The sequence below is a fragment of the Carcharhinus amblyrhynchos genome, chromosome 2 (assembly GCF_965287045.1).
Source record: "Carcharhinus amblyrhynchos chromosome 2, sCarAmb.v2.hapA, whole genome shotgun sequence".
In the NCBI taxonomy this organism is placed as follows: domain Eukaryota; kingdom Metazoa; phylum Chordata; class Chondrichthyes; order Carcharhiniformes; family Carcharhinidae; genus Carcharhinus; species Carcharhinus amblyrhynchos.
The window spans coordinates 8944507-8962869 of record NC_137325.1 but is presented as its reverse complement, the minus strand read 5'-3'; the positions used below and the strand labels follow the sequence as shown (position 1 = coordinate 8962869).

The 18363-nt window shown below is 41.8% G+C and overlaps 1 protein-coding gene across 4 annotated transcripts in view; it reads left to right on the top strand.

Annotated features, from left to right (window-relative positions):
* ulk4 (unc-51 like kinase 4) overlaps positions 1-18363 on the top strand; it is a 390892-nt gene that overhangs the window by 56168 nt on the left and 316361 nt on the right. For all 4 annotated transcript variants that reach the window (XM_080201895.1, XM_080201896.1, XM_080201897.1 and 1 more), the window contains exon 17: positions 9876-9954. In XM_080201895.1, coding sequence (XP_080058021.1) covers positions 9876-9954 — 79 coding nt within the window. The remainder of the gene's footprint in view (positions 1-9875; positions 9955-18363) is intronic.

Genomic DNA, 18363 nt, shown 5'->3' with positions numbered 1-18363 from the left:
TGGAGTCACCATGACATCTTCCTCAAATCATCTTCCTGGTCAAACAGTGTCTTGATTTAAAAATTATCTTCCTTGTTTTCAAATCCTTCCATGACCTTGCCCTTCTCGATCGCTGTAATCTCTCCAACACCACAACCCACCTAGATACCTGCATACCACTAATTTTGGCCTCTTGTGCATTGAATTATAATTGGTCCATCACTGATGACCATGGCTTCGGTTGCTTAGGCCTCAAAGTCTGGAATTCTCTCCGTACATCTCGCCATTTTGTTTTGCTCCTTTGAGACACACCTCAAAACATTGCTAATAGAATCCAAGCTGGGTAGCGAAGTCAACCGAGACGCAGTCATTGCAATTTTAAGAAATAAATTCTAAGTGCCGAACAAACATGAAAATGAGAGAGAATCGCCCCAATTTTTTTGGGCAAGCTCCTAGTCTCAATCATATGGCACTCAGTTAACAAAAATGGCCAGATGTAATTCTCGCAAATAGGAGGGGAGGGGGCAGAGCCTAATCTGGCTAGTGAAACCAGCTGCAGAGTTCTTGAGGTGCTATTTTGCAGGCACCCCAATCTCCCACTGCACTGGGCGATCTCCTTCAACCCCTCCCACGGACATCAGGACCCACCGTTGATTGCTCCCTGTGCTAGTCTTGACCCTCACCAGACATTGCCCCCCACCTACCACCGCCCCTGCAGTGTTACCCCCTTACCCTCCCCTCAATCAGCATCCCTGCAAAGTCCACCCTACTTCTCAATTGCCATCCCTGCAGAATTCCCCCCCATCTTTCCAATCACTGCCCCTGCAGAGTTACCCATCCCCGATCGCCATGCCCATCTATCATCACCCCCTCTGCAAAGCTCTCCCCAATTCCCCATGTCATGGACCTACCTCCTCAGACCCTGTTCCGTTGGCACTGCCCCTAGATCTGCCAGGATGCCTGCTGGGCAGTGCCAGGGTGTCTGGTGGGAACTGCCAGGCTGGCACTGCCCAAGGGGTCCACCAGCGAGGCCATCACATGTGGCCTCCGCTGGTGGAGACAATATGTGATCCTTGCTGTTGAGGACCTTGATCAGTGATGAGAGGGTCCGGGGCTCACTATGCATGTCATGCATATTTAAATATAAATTAAATATTTTAAATCACCAGCAAATTAGTGCTGATAAGATGGCAGGAGGCGAGAAACTCGGTGCGACCCTTATATTTTGCCTCTTTCGATATCTTACTGGCTCACCTTGCTGATCGACCAGAGGGACGAGCCTGTAAGATCATGCCCAGTGTTTGTCACTGAGAGCATATATATTGACTTTGTTCAGTCTCATAGCTCTCCTCGTGCCCAGTGTCGCAGCTGGCCCCTATTTATATGTTCAAAGCACTTAACTAAACAATTACCTTCACCTATATATGCTAACAATATAATTAACATTTCATCAGATTCCCTTTTCTTTCCTGAAACAATAAATTTAGAACACTCTCAAATAATAACAAAACAAAGAAAATAACTCATTTTCCACATTTCTTAGAACCCACCATAATACAAGATATATCTCTTCTAGAACCTCCATCAATTTCTCCAAGTAAATATTCCTTTTTGTAAAACAGTCCAGTATTTTATGCAAGGTCAATCCTTAACATTTTCTCAGGTGGCTCTTTATTGAATGTGCATTATCCCACAGAGAATGGTTATACCATAACATTCAATGGGCAAACATTTCTCTGAAAGCTTTTACTATTTAGAAAATCCAGGTACACTTTAACCAATCCACTTCACATACTGTAGACATGATACCACTGATTAACACAACACAATTGAATGAGTGTGACTAGAACACCCATGACCGGACTAGATCTTCTGGCGACCAGTACAAGTTTCTCCAAATGGTATTTGCATTCAAGAGGACTTGTTTGAATAATAATACAAATAAACTTTGTTCACAAGTGATTTTTGTAAACTTTTTTAAACTGCATCTCTCTATAATGTTTCTCACAATTGTGCTGTATTGGTGGATTCAGGAAATTGTATTTACTTTTTCCCCATGGGGCAGCATGGTTACACAGTGGAGGGGCAACGTGGTGGCGCAGTGGTTAGTGCTGCTGCCTCACAGCACCAGGGACCTGAGTTCAATTCCGGCCTTGGGTCACTGTCAGTGTGTAGTTTGAATGTTCTTGCTGTGTCTGCATGGGTTTCCTCTGGGTGCTCGGGTTTCTTCCCACATTCCAAAGATGTACAGGTTAGGTTGATTGGCCGTACTTAATTGACCCTAGTATCAGGGGGATTAGCAGAGTAAATATGTGTAGTTACATATAGGGCCTGGGTGGGATTGTGGTCGGTGCAGACTTGATGGGCCGAATGGCCTCCTTTGCACTGTAGGGATTCTGTGATCATTTGAAGTAGATAATTTAAGACAAGAATCAGGCACCAAAAACAATTGGTGATGTACCAAAAAGCAAACAGCTTTTCACCAATACAAGAACAGCAACTGTTCTAAATAAATTTATAATTTGACTTTGAGTAAAAATGTAATTCTACGGGCACACATTTAATTAAACATGACTTGTTAAAAATAATTTCTGCTTGGTTTCCATAACAAATGACAGTAAATTTATTCCATGGAAAAGCTTCTCTCTACAATTGTCCATGAGTTTTTCTTTTTAAATAAATCTCCTGCAAATCGTATCTGCATACAGTGGATTTGTTTACCAGAGTTCTTGTTTGAATAGTAATGTAAATGAACTTGTCAGTAAGTGATCTGTACATGGGTAGTTTTCTTTCAGCAGATGTGCAAGCTTTGAGTTAAACAAAATGTAAAAAGAGATTTGATAGGGTAGATACCGGGAGGATGTTTCCACTTGTGGGAGAGACTAGAACCAGGGGACGTAGTTTAAGAATAAGAGTTACATAAAAACATTGAAAAACTACAGCACAAAACAGGCCCTTCAGCCCACAAAGTTGTGCTGAACATGAACTTAGAGATTACTTGGCTTATCTATAACCCTCTATCTTATTAAGTTCCATGTACTTATCTAAAAGTCTCTTAAAAGACCCTATCGAATCCGCCTCCTCCACCGTTGCTGGCAGCCCATTCCACACACCCACCACTCTGAGTGAAAAACATACACCTGACATCTCCTCTTTTCCCACTGCCCAGTACCTTAAACCTGAGTCCTCTTGTGATACCATTTCAGCCCTGGGAAAAAGCCTCCGACGATCCACTGATCAATACCTCTCAACATCTTATACACCTCATCCTCACCTCTCCAAGGAGAAAATGCCAAGCTCACTCAACCTATCCTCATAAGGCACGCTCCCCAATCCAGGCAATTAAGATGGAGATGAGGAGAAACTTTTTCTCTTAAAGCGTAGAAGGATGTGAATTCTGTTCCCTAGAAGCATTGGAGACTGGGTCATTGAATTTATTCAAGGCAGATTTAGATAGATTTTTGATAGAAGGGGGAGTTGAGGATTATGGGGGACAGGTGGCAAAATGAAGTTGAGACACAAGCAGATCAGCCATGATCTTATTAAATGGTGAAGTAGGCTCAAAGGGCTGAATTGCCTGCTGCTCATAAGTTCTCTGCACTATGTTCCAAAAGCAGTAACTAAATTTAGTTTGTTTATGGCCATCAAGTCAGGTGGAGCTCACAGGCAGTGCGAGTCATTCTCAATCCTCGGAGATGAATACGAATGTTAATGTAATTGTGATGGGGATTTCAATTTGCATGGGATTGTTAGGGGAGTTTCAGAAATAATAACATGACTATTTTAGAAATTATTATGGAATTCTATGTAACTCAACTGGTCGGGGAACCATAAAATAGACAGTAATACTAGGGTTGTCATCATGTAATAGCTAGGAAATGATAAATGAGGGAAAGAGGTAGAATTAGATTGACATTAGCACAAGAAAGAAGTTGATTGATGTTTAGCTAGAAAGTTTTTTATTATCAGTCTTAAGTTTATTTCTTTCAATTTAGCTAATAGTACAATAGAGACATGGCCGAGCATCTCAGTGCAATGGAATGCATATCCTGTGTCATGTGGGAATTTGAGGACGCTTTCTGTGAACGGAACAACTATACATGCAAGAAGTGGTATCTGCTGGAGGGGCTTGAGCTCTGGGATTCACCTCAGTAAATCCATAAGGCTGACCTCCAATCTCCCAGCTGTGTGTTTCTCAATGCCGGGAGGTTTCTCCTCATCTCCGTCTTAAATAGTGTTGTTCACTGGTGGCAGGATTCTCAGCTCCCGCCACTGTCAATGGTATTTCCCATTGAAACCACGCAATGGTGCCGTGAAACCCATGGGCAGGGCAGGTGCTGGTGGGATCAAAGAATCCCACTAGCATGAACAGCTGGAGAATTCTAGCCCACATCTTCATCCATGTAAAATTTGTGTACTGTTCCAAAATGATATGGTGTCATACACTGATGAGCTTCTCATTCAGAGGAAGGCATGATTAAGAAACACATTTGTGTGGAAAAGCCTACTGAGAGAAGATATTGTACATTTCAAGTGTAGTAAGGACACTGAGAGTATGAACGAAAAGAGTGTAAAGATGCCGATTGGATGAATTGTTTGTTTCATATTCTACACTTTTTAAAAAGGAAATTGGGACCCTTGGTTACACTTATGTTTCAGTGTTGGTCATCGTGGCATCCTGGAGGTAGGTTGAGTGTTCAGGAATTGGAGAGGAATCTCACAGATTTTCTGAAATAAGCTACAGATCATTATGTCCTTTTTTTTCACTGAGCTGTGAGAACCGCTTACAATTTTCGAGGGTGGTGCACAAAGTTGTGCTATCTGGCAGAAAGTGAGCATTGTAGAATGATTTTTTTTTAGCCCTTTCATATATTTGTGGGTGCATCCACAGTGATATTTTCCAGTCAATTTGGGTTAGAATCCATAGGAACTGTGCCCTGCAGAAGGAGGCCATTCGGCCTATTGAGTTTGCACTGACTCTCCAAAAGTGCACCTTATCCAGGCCCACAATCCATGCCCTATCCCAGCAACCCCGTCGCATTTATCATGGCTAATCCACCTAACCTGTATGTCTTGGGACATTAAGGGGCAATTTAGCATGGCCAATCCACCTAACGTGCACACCTTTGGACTGTGGGAGGACACCGGAGCACTTGGAGAAGACCCATGCAGGCGCATGGAGAATGTACAAACTCCACACAATCACTCAAGGCCAGAATTGAACCCAGGTTCCTGGCACGGTGAGGCAGTCATGCTAACCACTGCTGTTATTTACTGCTGCAAGGTGCTTCATATTAATTTATAAAGAAAGTGCTACTTTAACGCCAACAGAATTGTGGTGAGACAGAGTGAAGCGAAATGGCCAGGACCAAACAAACAGTCTGCAAGTCCACCAGGGGCAAACCCCCAGAAGCAGCTGGCTACTAAGGCAGCTCGCAAGAGCGTCCCGGCGACTGGAGGCGTGAAGAAGCCTCACCGCTACCGTCCCGGCACTGTAGCCCTGCGGGAGATCCGCCGCTACAGAAGTCCACTAAGCTGTTGATTCACAAACTGCCTTTCCAGCACCTGGTGTGGGAGATCGCCTAGGATTTCAAGACTGACTTACGCTTCCAGGGCTCAGCCATCATGGCCCTGCAAGAGGCTAGTGAGACTTACCTAGTGGGGCTCTTTGAGCGCACCAGCCTGTGCGCCATTCACACCAAGCAGGTCACCATCAAGCCGAAGAACATTCACCTGGCCCAGCGCATCCGTGGGGAGCGCGCCTGAATCTGATATTAGCTGCATAGAAATAATGTGATGTAAACATGATACATGATGCAGAGCCATTAGATACAATTTGTATTTTGCTGTGCTGAACTTTAATTCACTTGCAACCTTCCTGTCCCCAGGTTAGCAGTTCACCTCATTTATATGACTTAAGTAATGCATCATAACCCCTCAAAAATCGGCCTATGTTATTGAAGCACTAGAGCAGCTAAAAATCATATTTATAGGAAGACCGCATTCAGCAACAATTTGCAATTTAAAAAGCTTCCAATACAGTACATTGTGCCACGGCACTTTTCGGAGTCATAATCAAATAAAGCACGTTTCTGAGCGATAGTTTAGTTTGGTTTCCTGAGAGACCAGATTATCTGAAATTGGGATTTTGGTTGGTTCTAATGGAGCTACTTTGAAACCTGGGAGGATCAATCTTATCAGTGACATTATAACAGTGAAGAAAGCCACACCTGGTGAATTTTCAATTGTGTGAGGAATTAGAGATTTGAGGGGGGAGAAAAATTATTAATTTTTCTGTCAAGGTATTGTTTTCCTGTGGAGATGGGAATTTGTGATCAGTTAAGTCTGGTTGACAATTTCTGGATGGCATTGAATTCATTCAAAAGTAGTCTCTTTCGATTTGGATCTTGCTAGAGTAAGTAGTTTCAAATTATTTACAACATGAATGATAAATTGCATTTCTGTTGCACACTTCACTTGTAGCAGTGTCCAGAGCACTTTGCAAGGTTGTGAACACTGAGCGTGAGGGAGAAAGAGACGCATGATTCAGATGGGGCTTGACAGAGTTCGAAGAATATTTCCTTTTAATAGGGAGTCTAGAACTAGGGCCACATTTTTTAAATTAGAAGTCTCCCATTTAAGATGAGATAAGGAGAAATTTCAGTCGTTAATCTTTGGAACTCTCTTTCCAGAGAGCAGTGGAGGCTGGGTTATTGAGTATATTTATTCAATGCTGAGTTAGACAAGTTTTTGATTGATAAGGGAGTCAAGAGTTGTAGGAGAGGGCAGAAAAATAGAGCCAAGGCTACAATTAGATCAGCCACGATCCTATTGAGAAGTAGAATCGGCTTGCTGACATGAATGGCCTATTCTCATCCCTATTTATTATGATCTTATAACAGAGGTTAGTCGGGGCCAAAAGTAGAGTTGCAGAGGATAGAGTTCAGGAGATTTTTGAAACTAGCAAAGGAGTTGACAAGATTCAAAGACTGAGGCAAGATGTTAATTAAAATTAAAATCTTTCATCTTTTGAAAGAATTGCCTCCAGTTGGAAGTGACGAGAAGGATTCATTTCATTGCCCTGAAAAGTCTTCGGTGGCAGAGTGGTTAGCAGTGCTTCCTCAAAGCACCAGGGACCTGAATTTGATTCCCGGCTTGGATTGCTGACTGTGTGGAGTTTGCACATTCTCCCCATGTCTGTGTGGGTTTCTTCTGGGTGCTCCAGTTTTCTCCCACAGTCCAAAAAACTTGCTGGTTAGGTCCATTGGCCATACTAAATTCTCCCTCAGTGTAACTGAACAGATGCCAGAATGTGGCAACTAGGGGATTTTAATGTAAGCCTACTTGTGACTAATAAATAAACTTATAAATTACAGTTCAGTGAAGAGCCTGGCGTGTCCTTCATTTGGTTTAATTTGAAAAGTTCGAAATTTATCAGCCACAAGATGGCAGTAATAACTTGCTGTTGAAATGCCTGTGGACGTGGGTTTTTTTGCAATGTGTGTGATTTGACAGTCAATATGAAGTCCATCCCAGGAGGGACAGTCTTAGCATAAAGACCATTTTTGAGACTGCAGTTGTGGTTCTGCTGTCATTTGGTCTGTAACTTCAGGAATGTTTTCTGAACTTGCTTGTATTCCAAACCGCCCTCACAATTTAACAAATAAGGAAAGTTGGCCTAAATATAGGCAAGCTGTAAAAAGCATTCTTGGAGTAATGTGTTGAAAGCTGCACATAAATGCAAAAAAACTAACAAATTATATTTAAACCAAAATGACAATAGTAGAATGAATGGCAAAAAATATGTTCCTCCTCTCAGTTACCAGCATGGCTAACGGTTTCAGGTTAAGAATTAGTTTCTGTATTCTTCAGAGCAACACCAACAGAGGGGTTCAATTCCCATACCAGGTGAGTTTATTTGTGAAGGCCCCATCTTCTCCACTGTGGTATGGTAATTATGGTAATTCTTATTGAATGGCGGGGCAGGCTCGAGGGGCTGGATGGCCTACTCCTGCTCCTATTTCTTATGTTCTTATGAACTGAGGTAATAGCAGTCTTTCAAACCCAGGAAGGTAAATAAACGCAGTGTTTTGACCTGATGTTCACTTGCAATTTTCCACAAGGGGGAAATGATCAATGGGGGAATCCCTTTGCTGGGATGGGGATTTTTAACTAATTTATTTATGGGACATGGGCATTGCTGGCTGCCCATCCCTAATTACCCTTGAACTGAATGACTTGCCAGGCCGTTTCGGAGGGCGTTTAAGAGTCGTAGAACAGTACAGCACAGTACAGGCCCTTTGGCCCTCGATGTTGTGCTATGTCCGAACCCAAGATTAAGCTATCCCACTCCCTATCAACCACGTTGCTGTAGGTCTGGAGTCTGATGAAGACCAGACCAGTGAGGGATAGCAGTTTTCCTTCCCCAGAGGACATTCGTGAACCAGATGGATTTTACAACAGTTGAATGGGCCAGGAAATGGCAAATGGAATTTAATGTTGGCAAGTGTGAGGTGGTCCACTTTGGTAGGAAGAATGGTAGGAAGGACTATTACTTACGTGGCGAAAAACTGCAGCAGGCGACGGTGCAGAGGGACCTCGGGGTCCTTGTGCATGAGTCGCAAAAACCCAGCTTGCAGGTGCAGCAGGTGGTCAGGAAGGCGAATGGGATGCTGGCCTTCATAGCGAGGGGGATTGAATATAGAAGTAGGGAGGTCTTGCTGCAGCTGTATAGGGCATTGGTGAGGCCGCAGCTGGAGTACTGTGTGCAGTTTTGGGCGCCGCACCTGCGCAAGGATATTTTGGCCCTGGAGGGAGTGCAGAGGAGGTTTACTAGGCTGATACCGGAGTTGAGGGGATTGAGCTATGAGGAGAGGCTGAATAAACTAGGCTTGTACTCGTTAGAGTTTAGAAGAATGAGGGGAGATCTCATTGAGACGTATAAGATGATGAATGGGATGGATAGGATAGAGGTGGAGAGACTCTTCCCGCTCAAAAAAGACAGTAGGACTAGGGGGCACAGCCTCAAGATAAAGGGGAGGCGGTTTAGAACGGAGTTGAGGAGGAACTTCTTCACTCAAAGGGTGGTGAATCTCTGGAATTCTCTGCCCGTTGAAGTGGTGGAGGCTGCCTCGCTAAATATTTTTAAGAAGCGGGTTGATGGGTTCTTGATAAGAGAGGGGATTAAGGGTTATGGGGAGAGGGCGGGAAAGTGGAACTGAGCCACAACAGATCAGCCATGATCTTATTGAATGGCGGGGCAGGCTCGAAGGGCTAGATGGCCTACTCCTGCTCCTATTTCTTATGTTCTTATGTTCTTATGTAATCCTCAGGTTAAATCACCACCAGTCAGCCTATGGTCGTCTCGTGTCTGGGACTTTATCTTTACTCTTTGGAAAATTAATTTCCTTAATTCATGTCACAGAATCCCTCCAGTGGAGAAGGAGACCATTTGGCCCATCAAGTCTGCACCAACCCACCTTTGTATCTGGCCCATGCTAATCCCCTAACCTATACATCTTTGGACTGTGCGAGGAATCTGGAGCACCCGGAGGAAACCCACACAGACATGAGAAGAATGTGCAAACTCCACGTGGACAGTGACCCAAGGCTGGAATTGAAACTGGGTCCCTGGCACTGTGAGGCAACAGTGCTAACCACTGTGCCACCCAATTTCAGTGTACCTAGCTATTCAACTTTGACTGATTTAATATATTTTAAAACTAAAAGCATGAATGAAGCAGGTAAATCACAATTATGTGAGGTGCTTTTTTTTTGGACCAGTGTAAAAATAAGAAAACAAAATGATAAAAGCAGATGCAAAAAAAGTCATGGCAACATTGGTACTGGTTCTGTTCTGAACTCTATAAACTAAACATCTATTCTCTTGTTTTCAGTCGTTCTAAAATGATACGTCTAATTGGCTTGCTGGCCTGCCACACAACTGAATTGAAGGATGATGTGCCAGTCACTGAGGTAAGACAGTTTCTTTTTCAATCCTAAATGGTACAAGTTTACTAAAACTCCCAACTCATAGAACCCGAGATTATCAAAACATACTTCTCGACTGAGGTCAGTTGATTGATTGATAGAACATGGAAGTATAGCAACTTTATGGGGGAAAGATCTAGTTGAACATTCAGACTTGGAGCTTTATACATTCCCAGTCCTATCCTTGGTCCACATTGTTCTTCACATGCTCTGCACATTCAGGAATATTGTTTGGGAGAAAATTTATGCTGCTATATAAATGTGATCAAGCAGCTATGCATCCCAGCTGTGACAGCATATTTCTTGTGCTAGTTTAGAATAATTCATTTCATTTCTATGTCCCCACAAATAATCAACCAGCTTGTCTTAAGCAGAAAAACATTTGAAGTTGAACAACTTGGATGAAATAATTTACAAAACAGAAGCATAGAACTCTGAACTATTGAGAGATATGTTTATTATCAGGAACTCTTGGGAATATTGATGCAGTGAAATGCACGAATGTGCTAGCTGAGTTGATGGATGGTGATTTCCTGCTGTAAAAGGCCAAATACATTGCAAGTAATGCTCTAAAATAAATAATGTTTCTGGTGACATTTATGCTTCATTTATCAAAAGTATGCTATGTGATTATTCACAGCATTGACATTTCAGTTTGCCAAGAGTCCAATTCTTTTAAGAAGCTTTCATTTATTTAACCCAAAAGCTAATGTTTCTCAACTGGTAATTTAATATTTTGCAATTCCACAGGCTGTCAGATGAAATTACTCTTTCACTGAGTATGTGTGACAGTAATGTATGCATATCTGTTACATCCTCAGTTGTTAACATGGCAGCCTGTAATTTCTTAGAACCTTTTGGTGTAATTATGGTGCAAGAGCGAATTAGCATCATTTTTTTCCTGAAAAAAATTGCGCTTAACTGATTAACGTAGTTTAGTGCCAAGACATCACTGTGCAAACATTTTTGCAATTGATTGCCCCGTGTCACAGATACGTCTGCCTAAACCCCCAGCGCTCATTTACATCTACCTTCCTCCACGCAAACGATCACCTCAGAGAATTTCCTGCGTTTATGGCAATAATGCACTATTTACATTTAAGCTCACAAATATAAGCACAACAGGATCTGAGATCGCCCGATATTAGCATAACTGGAGGAGTAGCTGTGTTTATCAGGACTGAAACTTAAATTTCTCCTGGGAAGAGGCACTTTGTAACTAAACCATTTTTATCTTATGTTAAAAAAAAATTTTAACAGTTAACTTGAAACAACAGTGTTTGTTCTGGAGAATCAAATACTTTTTCTAATGCCTGCACAATGCACCATACACTTATTTAAATGAATATTCACCCTGAACACACAAAATATACATTTTCCATACAACAACATTACTGTAAATGTGTAATTTTTGAAGAATGGTGGTCACAAAGGTGGTCTCTTATTTATGTTTCATAAACAACCGTAAAACGTACATAGGACGAAGTGTTATGATATGGTCAGTGGTAATTGCTGTGGTGACCAAGTCCCAAAGTAAAACTTGATAAAGTTTTCACAACAATTTGCAATTTGTATTTTATTCTGAGAAAGTATGTGCACTGAAGTCAGCTGTAAGGAATCCAATACCACATTTGTGTTTTTAAATATTAAATTAAAACATTTGTTAAGAAAAGTTTAAAAACTCAAGATTACAGTTAAATATAGTCTTACAGCACTTCCCAAAAGATCTCTACTTAGCTAGACCCACAAATGAACATTGTTTTCCAGACACTAGTCCTATAGATTTTTAATCTATAAAAGTCCAAGTAATATTACTGCAAGGCACCCACTCTTGCTACAGGGGAGATATTCCATAGGGCTTCTCTCTCCCACTCACTTGACAATAGAAACCCAAGGCTTAAAAACAAAACCTTGCTTTCTGGAACAAGCAGACACTTCTCTGGGCGGTTCAAGGCTGCTTATCTCACAGGTCTGTTCTCAATTCAGCACACTCTTCAGAATATCACATGACCACACCCCCAACACATTTATTAATCTTTCCTTAAATATGTTCTTCATCTTTCATCTTTACATCCATTGTTCTTAACTGTTCTTTGGAAGTTACTTTTCCTCGAATATAAAAATTCTTTGTTGCCTTTATGGCCACTACTTGTGGAAAAAATTAACTTAACATTGCTTTATTCATTTATGATCTTTGGCAGTTTTAGACTTTTGTTGCATTTCTCTTTAGAAATTCATCAAGTAAATACAAACGAATCTTCTATATCTTTGCATGTAAATTTCCATCCATGTTGTTTTGCTCATCTCCTCCACTTCAAAATGGCTGCTTTTACATCCATGATTTAAACTTTGCTGACTGACTGTCTTCAGATCAATTACCTTAGTCACATACACACACAGCCCCCACTGACTGCATTGAAGGGTTACAGTAATATTGGAAAAATTAATGTTTCTTTATGGTTTAGAGCCGGAGGACGCCATTTGGCCCTTCAAGCTTGCTTCATCAATCAGTAAGATCATGGAAGATCTGGTTATGTCTCCACTTTGCCATCAGCCCCCCATAACCTTCCACTTCTTTGTCTATCAAAAATCTGTTTAGCTTTGCCTCAGATAAATTGAATAAGACAGCCCCCACTGCTCTCTGGGGAATAGAAATATACAAACTAACAGCTTTGAGGAAAAAAAAATGTCCCCTTATCTGACTTTTAAACAGTAGACCTCTTATTCTTAAGCTGTGTCCCCTGGTTCTAGTCTCCTCAATAAGGAGAAACATCCTCCTTTGCTCTGCTATTAAATCACATGTTTCAATAACATCACCTCTCATTCTTTTAACCTTCAATGATATGGGCCCAATCTGTCCAACTTTTCTTCATAAGATAAGCCTGTTATTCCAGAAATGAATGATTGTAATGGAGAACAATGGAAAAGAAAACAGCCAAAGCAGATGAAGAGCTGAACTAGAAACCACAAACTGTCCTCATGCAGACTCGATTTATGATTTGGAACTGCACTCAATTATTCACTTGTGGGCCAAAGAGCCTGTTTGTGCTGTAGTTTTTCTATGTTCTATGTACAATTCAGAGGCTAGCTCTCTTCCATGTCTTTGTGAGGTTTATTTGTGTTTGTGTTACGTTCCTAAATAACTGCACGGCTACTGGACTGACTGCCAGCCAATCAGGTGCTTCTCATTCACAGAACGTTATACAGAAGGAAGGGCTATAGAAATTGAATACATGGAAAGAAACATCTGCACGTGGGTCAGAGCAGGGACGGTGGGGCCAGAGCAAGGACAGTGGACTATAAGATCATATAAATTAGGATCAGGAGTAGGCCACTCAGCCCCTCAAAACTGCTCCACTATTTAATAAAATCACAGCTGAACTGATTGTAACCTCCAATCCATCACTAATGATCTCTCACCCCCATATTTATCAAGAATCTATCAACCCTGCCTTAAACGTATTCAAAGAAGCTGCTTCCACTGCCTTTTGAGGAAGAGAGTTCCAAAGACTCACTACTCCAACTGCATTTCAGAAATCACTTTCTGTTTTATTAAATGTCACTTACTGAAATTGAGATTGATGCATTGAAAGTATAAATCAACAATTAAAACTGGTTCCATTCATTCATACAATTTTCAAAATGTCTTTTTCTGAAACTGTAATTCAGTTTGCAGCTGCTATTCAAATTTGAGTTTTCAAGAATGTCACATTTGGGATTCTTAAAGTAGTTGCATTGAACAGGGACTAACAATGAACAGCAAAGTTTAATTAAATAGAGAGTTTGATTATTTGGAGAAGCATACGCTGAAGTAAAAATGCTAGCGCACATAGGGTGGAATTCTTCCATCGACAGACTAAGTGCCATGCTGGTGGCCGTAAAACACAGCAAATCTCCCAGCATCAACCTAATTAATTCTGTAAATGGGTATTTTGCACCATATTTATGGCAGGGCAGGTTTGATGGTGCATTGTCCGCCGCCCTATCCGGGGACCAGGTTGCTGGTGGCCTCCACCCTGAAATTTGGAGGCAGCCAGGGCATTATTCAGGTGAGTCCCGACATCTGCATGCCACATTGTTTCAGACATGTTTTGCATCCATGTCTTTTCCCACTGGCGCCACAGAGAATTGGGCCTTGGTATGCACCTCATTAGTGGGATGCAAATGAGTTTCCTGTTGTCCTGTAGCTGGTTTCCCAATCTGCCATGGCAGATGGAAGATCTTGTTGTAAATTCACTGTGGTGTAAAATTGATTTTTGGACCTCCTATCAAATTTCTCTCCCCTCCCGCCATTGATCCAGCCGATGGGCTTGAGAGAATTCCACCCGTTGTTTTGGTCAACTTTATTAAGGGTTAGGTTGATTGGCCATGCTAAATTGCCCTTAGTATCTGGGGATTGGGTAAATATAATTGGAATAGGGACTGAGTGGGATTGTGGTTGGGTGCATGCCCAATGGGCCAAATGGCCTCCTTCTGCACTATAGGGATTCTATGATTCTAAGATTAAGACAATCACAAATTCCCTGTCCAGCCTTTTAGAATATACAAATCATAATGCAAGCTGACCCTCCTAAAGTGATACTCATTTTATGCATGACCCTGCTGGAAACTTTCCATGCTAGTGTGATCTGGCAAATTTCAGGTTGCTATGTATGGTTGTAAAACTCTGGGTGAGATTTTCCCGGAAAATGGTGGGGGGGAAGTCACATTGAAACTGCTGCTGACAATGGCCATTTTCTCTGTGCTTTCACAGCACTTCGAAAAAATACTTGAAGTCGTGGGTCACAGGTTCCACGACATATCACTGGTCGGATGGCCTGTGATTCTCCTGCTTTGCTAGGGCATCATTTTTAAAGACTGCCCTAGTGCACAGAAAGCAAACCACTTCATCTTGGAACCCTCCACCAGCACTGCCTGGGCACAGTCCTGGAACTACCTGGGTACTGCCCCTAGCCATGAGGTGGTGCCCAGGCAGTGCTGGGGTATGCAAGGACAGTTAGAAGAATCACAACACCAGGTTAAAGTCCAACAGGTTTATTTGGTAACACAAGCCACTAGCTTTCGGAGTGCTACTCCTTCATCAGGTAAGTGGGAGTTCTCCCATTTACCTGATGAAGGAGCAGCACACTGAAAGCTAGTGGCCTGTGCTACCAAATAAACCTGTTGAACTTTAACCTAGTGTTGTGATTCTTCTTATGCCAGCATCTCCACATCATAGTGCAAGGAGACAGTGTCTAGGCAATGCTGGGAGATGCCAGGGCACTATCTGGGCAGTGCCAGGGCATGACCTTCTCCCCCCTGAACACTGCATTCATCTGAGCTGTTTTGGGAGGTCTACTCACCTTGCGCACACCTTGGGAGACCAGTTGTGACTTGCACCATTCTGATCATGCTGACGTGGATGAATTTTCTGATGTTGGGGCGATGATTCTAGCGTAAAGGCCTGATAATGATATGGTAATCTACTACAATGATGTTCCCAATGTCCAAAGTCAGGAATCATGCCCCTTCACTGACGGGGGGAGGGGACAATCATATCATGACTTTGCAATTCTCGCAATATTTCCTGCTTCCATTGCTGGACTCGCATGATGCGAACAGGAGCAGAAAATTCCTCCTCTGTGATTTAACACTCTGCACTCAGCAGTTGCTTCCTATTAACATTCTGAAAATGGAACTCCAATCATGAAGAATTTGCATGTTCATCTTCAAAGTTTAACAGCTATAAAATTAGCACCTGATCTGCATTCATATCAGATTCTGTCATTCAAATATCACAAATCTGTTCTTGTATTGAATTTACTCCATTTCCTCAAATATCAATTAAACATCTGCAGAACTACAGCTATATGTTTGGTGGTGAAATCCTTTTGTGTTTTATCACATACATAATATTTTCTGCTTTAAACTACCCTGTATTTCTATGTCTTTTTTATCCTTCACTTGTGTCATCCTTTTGTTATTCTTAAATGTATTTATAGATTCCATGCTGGTGAAACCAAATGATGTTTAATTATGACATTAGAAACCTATTTTTACTTGATTAACCAATATACAATGCTGAGTTTAAGGAACATTTTGGCTCAGACTCTGGGTAATAGAATCACAGAATTAATATGGTGTAGAATGAGGCCATTTTGGCCCATCATTTCTGCACCAGCTCTCCAAATAGGATGACTTAGTGTCATTCGCCTGCTATTTACCTATTTCCCTATAAATTGGCTGGAATTTTACCATCCCGCTTGCCATGGTAATCGGAGCAGGCAAGGGGTGGACCATGGGAAGGATTTTACGGTCTTGGGATGAGCGAGGCTGTAAAATCCTGTCCATAGTTTCCTTTCAAATAATCATCTAATGCCCACTCGAGTGTCTTGATCGAACCTGCCCCCACTACACTTCCACGCAGTGCATTCCAGATCTGAAACACTCATTGTGTGAAAAAGTTTTTTCTCACGCCGTATTTGCTTCTTTTGCAAATCACCTTAAATCTGTGCCTTCTTATTCTTGATCATTTTACGAGCGCGAATAGTTCCTTCCTATCTACTCTGTCCAGCCCCTCGTGACTTTGAACATCTCCACCACATCTCCTCTCAGCCCTTTTCTCTCCAAGGAGAACAGCTCTAACTGTTTCTGCACTCTGTCCAGTGCGTTCACATTCTTTCTATAGTGCGGTGTCCGGAACTGTAAACAATATTCCAGTTGTGGTCTAATTAGTGTCTTGTATAAGTTCGACATAATCTCTTTGCAAGGCTGGTAATTAGACTGAGGATCAGAATCTTTCTTTTAAAAACTAAGTGAACGTTTTTTGTGTATTTTTTCCTGTATCACAGGTGGAAGTGTATATCTGAATATTGAGAAAGATTTCGCGTTGTCTGAATGAAGCGCTAGGCACCAAATTAAGAAGTAGAATCTCAAAGCTGACAATCTCTGGATTATTACCTGAATCATGTGCAAATTGGCATAGAGTAAAAAAGATTAAGGAAGTCGATGCATGACTGAAAGTCAGGTCTGGGACAAGTGGATTCCGGTTCGTGGGTCATTAGCATTGGCACTGGGGAATGTGGGGGCTGCGGGGGTGGGGGCCGTTTGAGTAGATGTAGCAAATCAAGGGGTAAAGTTCAGGCAGGAGAGCGAAGTTGTAACATGAGAAACGAGGGCAGAGAATAGAGGAAGGGCCAAAGAGAAAATTGTAATAATATGCCAACAGTCAAGACTAGATGTTAGAAAGATAACAAAAAGACACATCTTAATGCTCTGTATCTGAATTTATGTGGAATTCATAACAATGCACATTGATGTAAATAAGTATGCACTGAAAGCCATTATGGAGACATGGCTGCAGGAAAACAAGGATTGGATTCTGAATATTGAGGGTTATATTACGTTCAAGAAGAACAGGAAGCTAGGTAAAGATGGAAGGGTAGCACTGTTATTAAGGATTGCATTGTAATGGATGACATTAATTCAGGAGATCAGGATATATAATTGGTTTGGGTGGAGATGAGGAATTGGAGGGCAAATAAATCACAAGGGGGAATGGTATACAGGCACCACAATGGAGGAAGTGTACAAGAAGAAATATTGGGTGTTTGATAAAAGGACAGCTATGATCATGGGTGATTTTGATCTATATATAAACTGGAAAAATCAGATTGGCAGTGGCATTCTGGTTCATAAAATGCTTTTGTGATTGTTTCTTATGGCAGCACTTTCTAGAACCACAGCATGTTCTGGAACCAACCAGAGAGCAGGTTATATTCAACTTGGTATTGTGTAATGTGTCAGGATTAATTAATGTCCTCAGAGTAAAGGTACCCCTAGGTAGCAGCAACCACAATATGATTGAATTATATATCCAGTTTGAAAGGGAGAAGAATGGGAGTAAGACTAGCATTTTAAACTTGAAGAAAGGCAACTGTGTCGGCATGAAAGCTGAGCTAGGTGAAGTGAATTGGGATATGAGGCTAGGGGATAAATCAGTAGAGAAGCTGTAGCAGACATTTAAGGGAATACTTCAGAATGTTCAGAATAAGTATATTCTTACTGTATAGAAAAATTCGAAAGGACTGACCCACCATCCATGGTGAACTAAAGAAGTTAAGAAAACCATCATACTTGAGGACAAAACACATCATATAATCAAAGAGTCCTACAATGCAGAAGGAGGTTACTTGGCCCATCGAGTCTGCACCAACCACAATCCCACATAGGCCCTATCCCCGTTACTGCATGCAATTACCCTAACTAGTCCCTGACACTAACAGTCAATTTAACATGGCAACCAATTCTCATATCTTTGGGCTGTGGTAGGAAACCAGAGCACCCGGAGAAACTCACGCAGACATGGGGAGAACGCCACACAGGCAGTGACCCAAGCCGGGAATTGAATCTGGG